The sequence below is a fragment of the Leucopleurus acutus genome (genome assembly GCF_964270905.1).
Source record: "Leucopleurus acutus genome assembly, chromosome: 2".
Classification (NCBI taxonomy): Eukaryota; Metazoa; Chordata; class Mammalia; order Artiodactyla; family Delphinidae; genus Leucopleurus; species Leucopleurus acutus.
The window spans coordinates 157,619,294-157,629,433 of record NC_139143.1 but is presented as its reverse complement, the minus strand read 5'-3'; the positions used below and the strand labels follow the sequence as shown (position 1 = coordinate 157,629,433).

At 55.2% G+C, this 10,140-nt stretch overlaps 2 protein-coding genes across 2 annotated transcripts; both read left to right on the top strand.

Annotated features, from left to right (window-relative positions):
* Window positions 1–1,426: 1,426 nt before the first annotated feature.
* On the top strand, window positions 1,427–4,475 carry DPH2 (diphthamide biosynthesis 2; the record flags this gene model as incomplete). Its single annotated transcript, XM_082864926.1, has 6 exons — window positions 1,427–1,573; window positions 1,747–1,859; window positions 2,121–2,344; window positions 2,543–3,226; window positions 3,320–3,496; window positions 3,577–4,475. 6 exons carry the CDS (start codon window positions 1,427–1,429, stop codon window positions 3,699–3,701), a joined length of 1,470 nt encoding a protein of 489 aa, XP_082721052.1. The 3' UTR covers window positions 3,702–4,475.
* Window positions 4,476–6,145: 1,670 nt separating this feature from the next.
* On the top strand, window positions 6,146–9,347 carry ATP6V0B (ATPase H+ transporting V0 subunit b). The gene is made up of 8 exons (XM_082862130.1): window positions 6,146–6,290; window positions 6,981–7,029; window positions 7,244–7,327; window positions 7,455–7,532; window positions 7,746–7,815; window positions 7,935–7,986; window positions 8,207–8,397; window positions 9,067–9,347. The coding sequence occupies exons 1-8, from the start codon at window positions 6,224–6,226 to the stop codon at window positions 9,091–9,093; spliced, it is 618 nt and encodes a 205-aa protein (XP_082718256.1). The 5' UTR covers window positions 6,146–6,223; the 3' UTR covers window positions 9,094–9,347.
* The last annotated feature ends 793 nt before the right edge of the window (window positions 9,348–10,140 follow it).

Here is a 10,140-nt window from a genome sequence, read left to right as displayed (position 1 = left end):
TTCCACCCTGGCTGCCTCTCAGGCACCCCAGCCATCTCCTCAGTAAGATCGCAAGAGCAGGATTGGGTTCTCCTGACTCTCAGCCCTAAGCCATGAGTCTCCTTGGAAGTGTTAGGAGAACTGGTTACTCCCACGATTGTCTCACTTTTTCTCCTGTTCTTTTCCCAACCTCTGCACAAATTCTGTGTCCTCCATTCTTCATCATTCAATCTCTTCCCACACCAGCCAGCATCAGCCCCCCTTTCATGTCATCCCCTGAGATCACTCTGTCCCCTTTCCCTTACCCCTCCTCCATCCCATTCTCACCTTACTCTTGATTTTTCACTTCTGGAGTATGTAGAGATGTTTCACATACTTTCTGTCCTTTTCTCCTACGACATAGCACCCGAGTGTCTTCCTCCCTGCTGCCATGATCCAACGTAGCATATATAACCTGGGAGAATGAGGGGTCTAAGGAACAGCTTCTGAAATCAGACCTGGGTACAGATGGTGCCACTGATTTGCTGTATCTTATTAAGCAGTTAGCCTCTTTGAGCCTCCGTTTCCTCATCTGCAAAATGCGACAGCTCTTACTCCAAAGACTGAACTCTGTAGTACCTGGTGAACAATTAGTGCTCAGTGTTTGCTTGATTGAGACTGCCGTGAGGATAGTAGTGGATTCTTCCAGTACATGTGCTATGCAAAGGACTACTTTATGAAGTTTTATATCTAAATTAATTTGCCCCAGCAATCCTATTAGAAGTACTATTGTTACAAGTCCCATTCTGCAGATGAGGAAACAGCCATTAAAGACGTTGAGTAACTAAGAGCCTCAGTCATTAGTAAGGGGCAGAGCGCAATATTGAAACCCAGGCAGTTTGGTACCTAATTTAAAAATTATGCAATGCCTAATTATCTATCACCTCCCAGCTGAGAGTACAGGGGAAGTGCTTAACAGTGTAGGCGGATAGGAACTGCTCAAACTGGAGTAGTTATTTTCAGGGAGTCGGTGTCTCTGAGGGCGCTTGGCGGCTGAACCGGAAGACCAGCGCCCGGAGAGGTGGGCCAGGAGAACTGCAACACCCACAAGGCTCCGCGCCTCCTCTGAGCCACTTCCGATTGGCTTCGGGCTGGGAGGCCGACTATTGGTTCTGTGTGGGCTGGAGGGCGGGAGCCGTGCTGATTTTTAGATGGGTGAAGTTGCCATCAGCCCCGCCTCAAGCACCCGGAAGTAATCTCCCTGGGAGGCCCACGTGTAGCGGAGAAACGGGAGTTCGGATGGGTCAGGTCCTGGCCCAACGGCTGCGGGCTGACTGACTCCCCCACGACACCACTCCCTCCCCCCCCCACCCCCTCCCCCGCCCGCCCACCAAGCGACACTATGAGGGCCGTTTTTGAGAAGGCGGGGCCTGAAGCTAATTGAGGGAGGTCCCCGCTGCCTCCCGCTATGGAGTCTACATTCAGCAGCCCCGCGGAGGCGGCGCTGCAGCTAGAGGCGGGCGCTGCCGGGCTGCGCACTCCTCTTGGGGACCTGGACCGAGTGTATGAGCTGGAGCGAGTCGTTGGATTTGTCCGTGACCTGGGGTGTCAACGGGTGAGGAGCGGATGGGTCGCCCAGAGGATCGGGATCTTGGGTGATTTTGTGAGGATGGGAATGAGGGAAGATGCTTCTCTGGGAGGAGGGACTTTGAAGGGTAGGTAGGGACTCCCGGAAGGTTTCCCTTGAAGAGGAGAGGCTGTTCCTGACTCCATGGTTTATGCTTACAGGTGGCCTTGCAGTTCCCTGATCAGCTATTGGGAGATGCTGGGGCCGTGGCTGCACGACTGGAGGAGGCCACAGGGTCGAAGGTGTTCATTCTGGGAGACACAGCCTATGGCAGGTGTGAAGTTGGAGCTTGCCGATAGAGGGTGGAGTAGGTCTAGGGATCCAGGGCTCATGGCATTTCCCCTCTATGACAGTGTCTGACCCCGATGGCTGTGTTTCTCCCTGATGGTGATGTTTCCTCTCCTGATACTAGCTCTTCTCAGTGACAGTGTCTTCTTTTCATAACGTCATATTCTTCATTGACCACATTTTCCATTGATGACGGCAACGCTTTTCTCAATGAGAACCCCTCTCACTAATGGTGTCTCCTCTGCAGCTGCTGTGTGGATGTACTGGGTGCTGAGCAAGCTGGAGCTCAGGCCCTTGTACATTTTGGCCCTGCCTGCTTAAGCCCTCCTGCCCGCCCACTGCCCATTGCCTTCGTCCTTGGTCAGCGATCTGTGGCCTTGGAGCTCTGCGCTAAGGCCTTCGAGGCCCAGAACCCAGACCCCACAGCGCCTGTGGTGCTGCTGAGTGAGCCGGCCTGTGCCCACGCCCTGGGTGAGGGTTTTGCCTTTGCATGCAGGAAGGGTGGGCTGACCAGTTTGTGCCTTAATTTCTCCATGTCAGTACACTCCCATGGAGTTCTTAATATGGGTTTGACCCCAGCCTCTGCTTTTGGTTCCCATTCAGTCTCCTGGGGATGAGGGGGATCCTGCTTTACCAGACCCCAACCCTGACACCACCTCCTTCTTCCAGAGGCCTTGGCCACCCTTCTGCGCCCACGGTACCTGGACCTGCTTGTCTCCAGCCCAGCTCTTCCCCTGCCAGTGGGCTCCCTCAATCCATATCCTGAGCCCCTGGAGCGTTTTGGGCGCCGCTTCCCCCTGGCTCCAGGGAGGTGTTTGGAAGAGTATGGTGCCTTCTATGTGGGGGGCTCTGAGGCCATCTCTGACCCTGACCTTGACCCAGACCTGAGCCGACTGCTCTTGGGCTGGGCACCAGGGCGGCCCTTCTCCTCCTGCTGCCCAGACACAGGGCGGACTCAGGATGAAGGTGCCCGGGCTTGGCGGCTAAGAGCACGTAGACGCTATCTGGTAGAGAGGGCCAGAGATGCCCGTGTGGTGGGGCTGCTGGCGGGCACGTTGGGCGTGGCCCGACACCGTGAGGCACTGGCACACTTGCGGAACCTGACACAGGCTGCTGGCAAGCGTAGCTACGTGTTGGCCCTGGGGCGACCCACGCCTGCCAAGCTTGCCAACTTCCCTGAGGTGGATGTCTTTGTGCTGTTGGCCTGTCCTCTGGGTGCCCTAGCCACCCAGCCTTCTGGAAGCTTCTTCCGGCCTGTATTGGCACCGTGTGAGCTGGAGGCTGCCTGCAACCCTGCATGGCCACCTCCAGGCCTGGCTCCCCACCTCACACATTACGCGGACTTACTGCCTGGTGAGTGGTGGGGGCACTGCCTAGGCTAAAAATGCTTGGCGCATGGAGTTGGGGGGCCAGGATGGATCCGCTTTCTCCCTCCCTCCCTTCCAGGCTCTCCCTTCCACGTGCCCCTCCCTCCACCTGACTCGGAGCTGTGGGACACCCCAGATGTGTCACTCATTACTGGGGACCTCCGACCCCCACCTGCCTGGAAGCCATCAACTGATCCTGGATGCTCAGCCCTAACCCCGAGGCCCCAGCTGGAGCTGGCTGAGAGCAGCCCTGCAGGTGAGTGTGGCAAATCTCCACTCCCATCTGAATTCTTCCCCTATGTTCAGGCCACTCAGCCTCATCCCCTCCCTCTGCAGCCTCATTCCTTAGTTCCCGGAGCTGGCAGGGACTGCAACCCTGCCTGGGTCAGACGCCGGTGACGGCAGCTGTGACCGGAAGACGAGGGATTGCCATCGCCTACGAGGATGAGGGAAGCAGCTGATACCATGTGGGGCCAGAGCCACAGGTGGACTTGAAGACCTTTAGTGCTCCCTGCACCAACCCCACTCTTCTGCCAGGATCCTTGAAGGAGCCTGTCACTGAGGCAGCCCCTCACTGGGGATAGGATTCAGCTCTTCCTGTCCTGTCCTGGTGCTGGCACAAGGCTTAGCACATATTGGCTTGGTAAATATCTGTTGTTTGACTGATGCGGAAACAGCTTTGGGTCTTCCCTGAAGCCTTCTGGGCCATCTGTTCTCCTGGGAACAATAGCACAAGACAGTTGAGGGTCTGCCTTTGTTAAAGGCAGGTGCTAAATGGTTTAGACCATGGTTTCTCAATCTTGGCACTATTGACACTTTGGGCCAGATAATTATTTGTTGTGAGGGGCTGTCCTGGGCATTGTAGGATATTTAGCATCATCTCTGGTTTCTGCCCAGTAGGTTCCGGTAGCACGCCCCTCCCCAGTTGTGATGACCAGAAATGTCTCCAGATGTTGGCAAATGTCCCCTATGGGGGCAAAAGCGTCCCCAGTTGAGAACCACTGGTCTGCACCTATGCTGTCCAATACAGTGGCCACATGTGGCTGTTCAAACATAAATTTGAATTAAGTAAGATGAAAAACTCAGTTTCTCAATCACACTAATCACATTTCAGTGCTCAGATAGCCACATGAGAGGACAGTGCAGCTATAAGACATTTCCATCATTGCAAAAAGTTCTGTCGGGCAGTGCTGGTCTACACTGACTCCAGTTAGTTTCTCAGGGAGATCACAGAAATTTGAATAAACCAGATAATTTTTCTCCTTGTTTCTTTTTATTCATCAAATACCGCAGGTCCTGCACAGGTCCTGTGGGTTGAGATCTGAATTGTATTTGACTGGATTCCTGTCCTCACAGTGTGGCTGGGAAGAGAGGCAGTTAAACAGACAATTGCCACATGGGGAAGCAATATTCTTTATGAGTAGGGAAGCCCCCAGGGGCAGCTGGAGCCCAGAAGAGGCTTCTCAGAGGGGGTGTTACCTAAGCTGGATCGCTTGGAGGGGGAAAAAAAAAAAATCAGAAGTGAGGTGAAAAAGACATTTGGGCAAAGGGTACACCATGCTAAAACAGGCGTAAACCAGCATTGTGGGTGCTTCAAGCAAAGTGGAGTTGCTGGACCCTAAAGGTTCAGAGGGGTGAAATGAAATGACTCACCTCTTAATTCCCCACATTTGCCGAGAATCTCGGCATATTGGCGTTGTCCAGCGTGTTGAAGAAGCAGGTGAACAGGGAGATGTGATTTCTGCCCTCAGGTATTGCCCAGTCTGCTAGTAGAGGCAGTTCTGTAAACCGACCGTGGTAACTGGGACAAGGTGGGCACCAATCATGTATTCTACAGATATGTATTGAGCACCCACTGTGTGCCAGGCACTGGAGATCCAGCAGTGAGCTCAGGAATCCTTTCATGGTGCTTACATTCTCGTGGTGGGGGCGATAGACACAGAACACTTAGTATGCAGAATGGTGATAAGGGCTATGGTAAAGCTGGGAAGGAGTGCAAGAGAAGGGGCTGCAGTATTAAACAGGATGGTCAGAGAAGGCCTTTTGAAGGTGAGCGAAGGCTGAAAGAAGTTAGGAATGAACCACGTGGATAATTTGGAGAAGCAGAGGGAAGAAGTGCAAGTGCAACGCGTTGAGGGTGTGACCGGTGTGTTCAAGGAACAGCCAGGAGGCCAGTGCAGTCAGAGGAGGGAGTTAGTGGGGAAGTATTAGAAGATGAAGTCGGGTAAGAGGCATGGGGAGGCGCAACAGTAGAGGCCTAGTAGGCCATTTTAAGGACTATGGCTTTTATTCCGAGGGAAATGGGGGCCTCCGAGGTATTTCAAAGAGAGTGACATGATCTTGCTTAAGTTTCATAATGATCGCCAGGGCGGCGGGGGAGCCCAGAGCGGGCGCACTCCCCTGCCTCTGGTTAGGGAACCCTTCCTGGGGGAATGGTATCCCAAGACCAGTAGGTGTTGGCTGGGCCATGGGGTGAGCACGAAGAAGCGTGCTTCAGGCAAAGGAAACAGCATGAGCTCAGTAAGGGATGGAGCGGACACCCTCGCGGAACTGGGTGGGACGGTCGTGGGGAGGCCTGCGAGATCAGCACTGGCTTGGAGACTAAGCTAGGGCGGCGGCGAGCAGGAAAGCAGGGCTGGTGGCCGGAGCAGGACGGAGTGTCGGGGCGCAGAAGGAGCGAGCTTGGTCGGACGCGAGGCTGACCGGCCAGGCAAGGAGTCGAGGTACTGAGTAAGAAGGGCATCCGAGGCCCTCAGGGGTGCGAGACTACAACCACCACAATCCTCTGCGTCGCACTTCCGGCATCACCAAGTTCTAGACCGGCGGCGCCGGGGCGCCAGGCCTGGCGTGTGGTCACGTGGCGCCGGCGCGTCACGTGGGCGAGTCAGGTGACACTGCGGGGCGGACGGCGGACGCCGGGACGAGGTTTGAGCTCCGGCCCCCCCACCCCGCCCCCGACCCGAGACCCGCCGTCGTTGCCGCCATGACTGGGCTAGTGCTGCTCTACTCCGGGGTCTTCGTGGCCTTCTGGGCCTGCCTGCTCGTCGTGGGTGAGGCCGGGCCCTGGCGGGCGGGGCCGGCATCGGGCCGAGCTAGCCCGGCTGGAGCCCAGCGGGGAAGCGGAGGCTTGGGAATACTGGGCCCCGGCGCGGGGAGGAGACCCGTATCTCCAGCTGCTTGGGGAGGGGCGCGGGCGGGGCTCGCTGGGGACCGCGAGCGCAGCCCTTGTCCGTTTCTGTCACTGCCGCCCCCTTCCCTCGCTCCCTGCTGTCGTCCCTCTCTTGCTCTTGACCGGCCTGCTTGGGTCACGAGCCGGCTGCTCCAGTTCCTCTTTTCCCGGTAGTCTTGCTCTCCCCCCACACGCACAGCGTGTTGGGTAAACAGCGGCTCGGATTGGGCTGGCTGCATCTGGTGGGGCCTGGCCAGAGCTCTTGCTCCCTCCCCTCCTCCAGGGTATTCAGGCCTGCCGGTGGCTCCTCTTGACGGGTCTGGGTCAGGGAGGTGGTGTCACAGAGGGGATATGTTCCTGAAGGAGTGGCAGAAAATGGAGGTCTGAGTAGAGGCATTTGTATAGGCAGCTGTGCTTTTGCGTGGGGCCAGCCAGAGGACTCTCCCTTGACTTAGGTGTAGGCAGACCTTTTGGGAAGGTGGCCCATTAGCTGGGCAGTAACTTCTTGCCTAAGTTGTGGCGCTTCTCTCTAGAGAGCAGCCCCTAACCCCCGTTTTTCTCACTGCTGCAGGAATCTGCTACACCATTTTTGACTTGGGCTTCCGCTTTGATGTGGCATGGTAAGGGGGAGGTTTCCCCTAGGAGCTTGTTTGCAGCCTGCCCTCTCTGATCTGATCCCTACCGCACCCCACCCCCCAGCTGTCTGGGATGGGGACTTTTGGGAAACATGAAGTGTTTGTCTCAGCCTCGAGGACTGGGGGTGTTGGGGAGGGGGTGGATTTTGTGCCCACTTCTCCACCACGGCTGAATTGTCTTCCGCCGTCTACACACCAGGTTCCTGACGGAGACTTCCCCCTTCATGTGGTCAAACCTGGGAATTGGCCTAGCTATCTCTCTGTCTGTGGTTGGGGCAGCATGGTAAGTGTTGGGGTCATGGGTCAGGGGAGGGGCTGAATCACAGCAAGTGGTGTCACTGGGTTCTTAGTCATCTTGGGGGCAATGACAGGATTGGGCTCTGCTCATTGGTTTCTTATCCGTCCACCAGGGGCATCTATATCACTGGCTCTTCCATCATTGGGGGAGGAGTGAAGGCCCCCAGGATTAAGACCAAGAACCTGGTCAGGTAAGTGTAGGACCCTTGTAAGGTTGTCAGAACCAGCTGCATTGGTAGCTGCCTGTGCGCTTGACCTGCCTGACGTGCTGCTCCTGACAAGCGTCCTGCTGGGGTCGGATGTCAGTGGGGGAGAGGTGGCTGGAGACTCTTCAGGGAGGAAGGTTGGTTTCTTTCTCAACTCTTTCTCCTCTCCACCCCCTAATCCCCTGCTACCACTACCAGCATCATCTTCTGTGAGGCTGTGGCCATCTATGGCATCATCATGGCGATTGTCATTAGCAACATGGCTGAGGTATGGAGGACTAGGTGGGGTGGGCATCTATTCCAGTGTGTTTATATATTGCTTAGTGATGGTGGAGGAGGGGGAGTGGAGTAGGGGGTGATTTCTGATTATTTCTCTGCTTTCCTCAGCCTTTCAGTGCTACTGACCCCAAGGCCATTGGCCATCGAAACTACCATGCAGGTAGGTGGGTATGTGAAGGCAAAAAGTTGGGGCTTCACAGCTGCTTCCCCCTGCAGTGTGCACCCCAGCTTAGATTCTTCATTTTGATGTTCTCTCACCTACTTTGGGCTGCTTTGTAGAGTTGGGGTGGTGGCTGGCCCCATTATTCCATGTTGAATCCCTTGCCCTCATGTCTCCTTGTGTCTGGCTTGGCCTCAGTGTTCCCCTTCCGTCCCTCCAGGTTACTCCATGTTTGGGGCTGGCCTCACGGTGGGCCTGTCTAACCTCTTCTGTGGAGTGTGCGTGGGCATCGTGGGCAGTGGTGCCGCCTTGGCTGATGCACAGAACCCCAGCCTCTTTGTGAAGATTCTCATTGTGGAGATCTTTGGCAGTGCCATCGGCCTCTTTGGGGTCATCGTTGCGATCCTTCAGGTGCTGAATCCCCCCGGGAAGCCTCTTTTCTTGTCCCCAACCCAGCCTCACCCTTCTTCTGGAGGAGCCACAGTGCTTCCGTCTACACCTGTAACCATAAGAACCTCTTAAATAGTTTCCACCACTTAGTTCCCATCTTTTGGGTTTTCCCTTTTGAAGTTCTCCATTTATTTCTGTCTTCAATGTGGTATCACTGACAACTGTCTTTTTTTGTCCGTTGTGTCTATATACAAAAGATTTAGCTTCTCTTTCCTGTTCTGTTATTTTGTCTTTCTTCGCTGTCTTTGTAGTCTAGACCAGGTTGGGATGCGTCTGTCTCAGTCCGTCTTGGTGTGTTTGACTGTGATGTCAGTAGGACAGCACATCGGAGGTGTGTGTGATTAAGGATCAGCCTGAGTGTCTGAGTGTGACTGTGGGCGCCTGACTGGGTTGACTTGGTGACTGGCACTGTCCATATGCCACTTCTCTCTGTCTTGTCTGTCCCACAGTTGAACTCTGTAGTTGTCTCTGTGTCCCTGTTCACTGTGTTTGTCACAACATGTCCATCCTGGTCTAGTCATCCATCTGTTGTGGTCTGTCCATCCTGCCATGGGTCTGATCATCTGTCATTTGTCATTGTCTAATCTGTTTCTCTGTCCCTGACTGATTTCTCCTGTACTTCTTTTGCAGACCTCCAGAGTGAAGATGGGTGATTAGATGATCTGCGTGGGCGGGGCTGTGCCCCACTCTTATTTATTTGTGGTTTTCCCGGGACAGCTGGAGCTGTGCCCCTTAGGCTTTCAGGGGGCTTGGTGTTCAGGGCCCTCCCTGCACTCACTTCTGAGGCACTGCCTGGCTGGATCCGCAGTGTGGGGAGTGGGCTGCTGTTGACTGTGTGCAGCTTGGCACCCGTGTCCCACCTCCACCTGCAACCCATCTTCCCAGTGTTTGTGAAATAAACATGGTATTTGTCTGGGTCAGTGCTGCTTCTCTTGCCTTTCTTCGCCACCTCCTTTCACAGAGGAAGAGTAAACAGGCCTGTAGTTCTCAACTTCATGCCAGCTTCTTGCCAACTTTCCGACTCATATACACTGTCTCTGCTGTGGACAACGATGGCTCCTGGGTTGGAAGGAACGTGTGCTGGGCTGAGGACTCTGTAGCTCTGAACATCTTTATTGAAGGGAGGGGGGGGTCTAGGTATATGGGCCCATGTGTTTGTGTGGGGAAGGGAGGTGTCCTAGTTGCATGCCTTCAGGGCTCTGGTCAGCCCAGCCCCAGTTAGCCACATCTGCTTACCTGGCTCTACCCTCAGGCATCCATCATCTCTACCCCTGGGGCCTTGGAACGCATTCATTTGCCTCTGCCCGTCCCAGCACCATACCCTGCCAATAACTACTTTGATCCCTTGGGGCCATGTCCAGCTCCTCCCACTCCTGTCCAACCTCCTGTTCCCTAGAAGCCCCTGCCACACACTTCTGTCTACGCCTTTCAGTGTCCTGCCCAGTTTTAACTAGCAGCCGCCTCTGGCAGACCCTTAGTCATGCTCCCATCGATGAGCTGACAAATCCCTGACCTCCCTGCACGAGTTGGCCTAACTTCCAGGTGCCCTTCTTTGGCTGAGTTTGCGCTCCAACCCAGACCAGACCCCATTCCTCCGTAATGGGTTTTACCCATCCACACCCTCTCCGGTTCGGACCTCGAATCCATCCCGTTGGATGAGTCTGATTAATTTCTCCCGCCCCTCCCTGGTCCTCCGTCCCCTCG

Excerpts from the sequence above, each read along its gene's own strand:
- ATP6V0B (XM_082862130.1), top strand. The coding sequence starts at position 6,224 with ATGACTGGGCTAGTGCTGCTCTACTCCGGGGTCTTCGTGGCCTTCTGG. Across the intron at positions 7,533-7,745 it reads AAGACCAAGAACCTGGTCAG|CATCATCTTCTGTGAGGCTG; the intron begins GTAAGTGTAGGA and ends TACCACTACCAG. Across the intron at positions 8,398-9,066 it reads TCATCGTTGCGATCCTTCAG|ACCTCCAGAGTGAAGATGGG; the intron begins GTGCTGAATCCC and ends CTTCTTTTGCAG.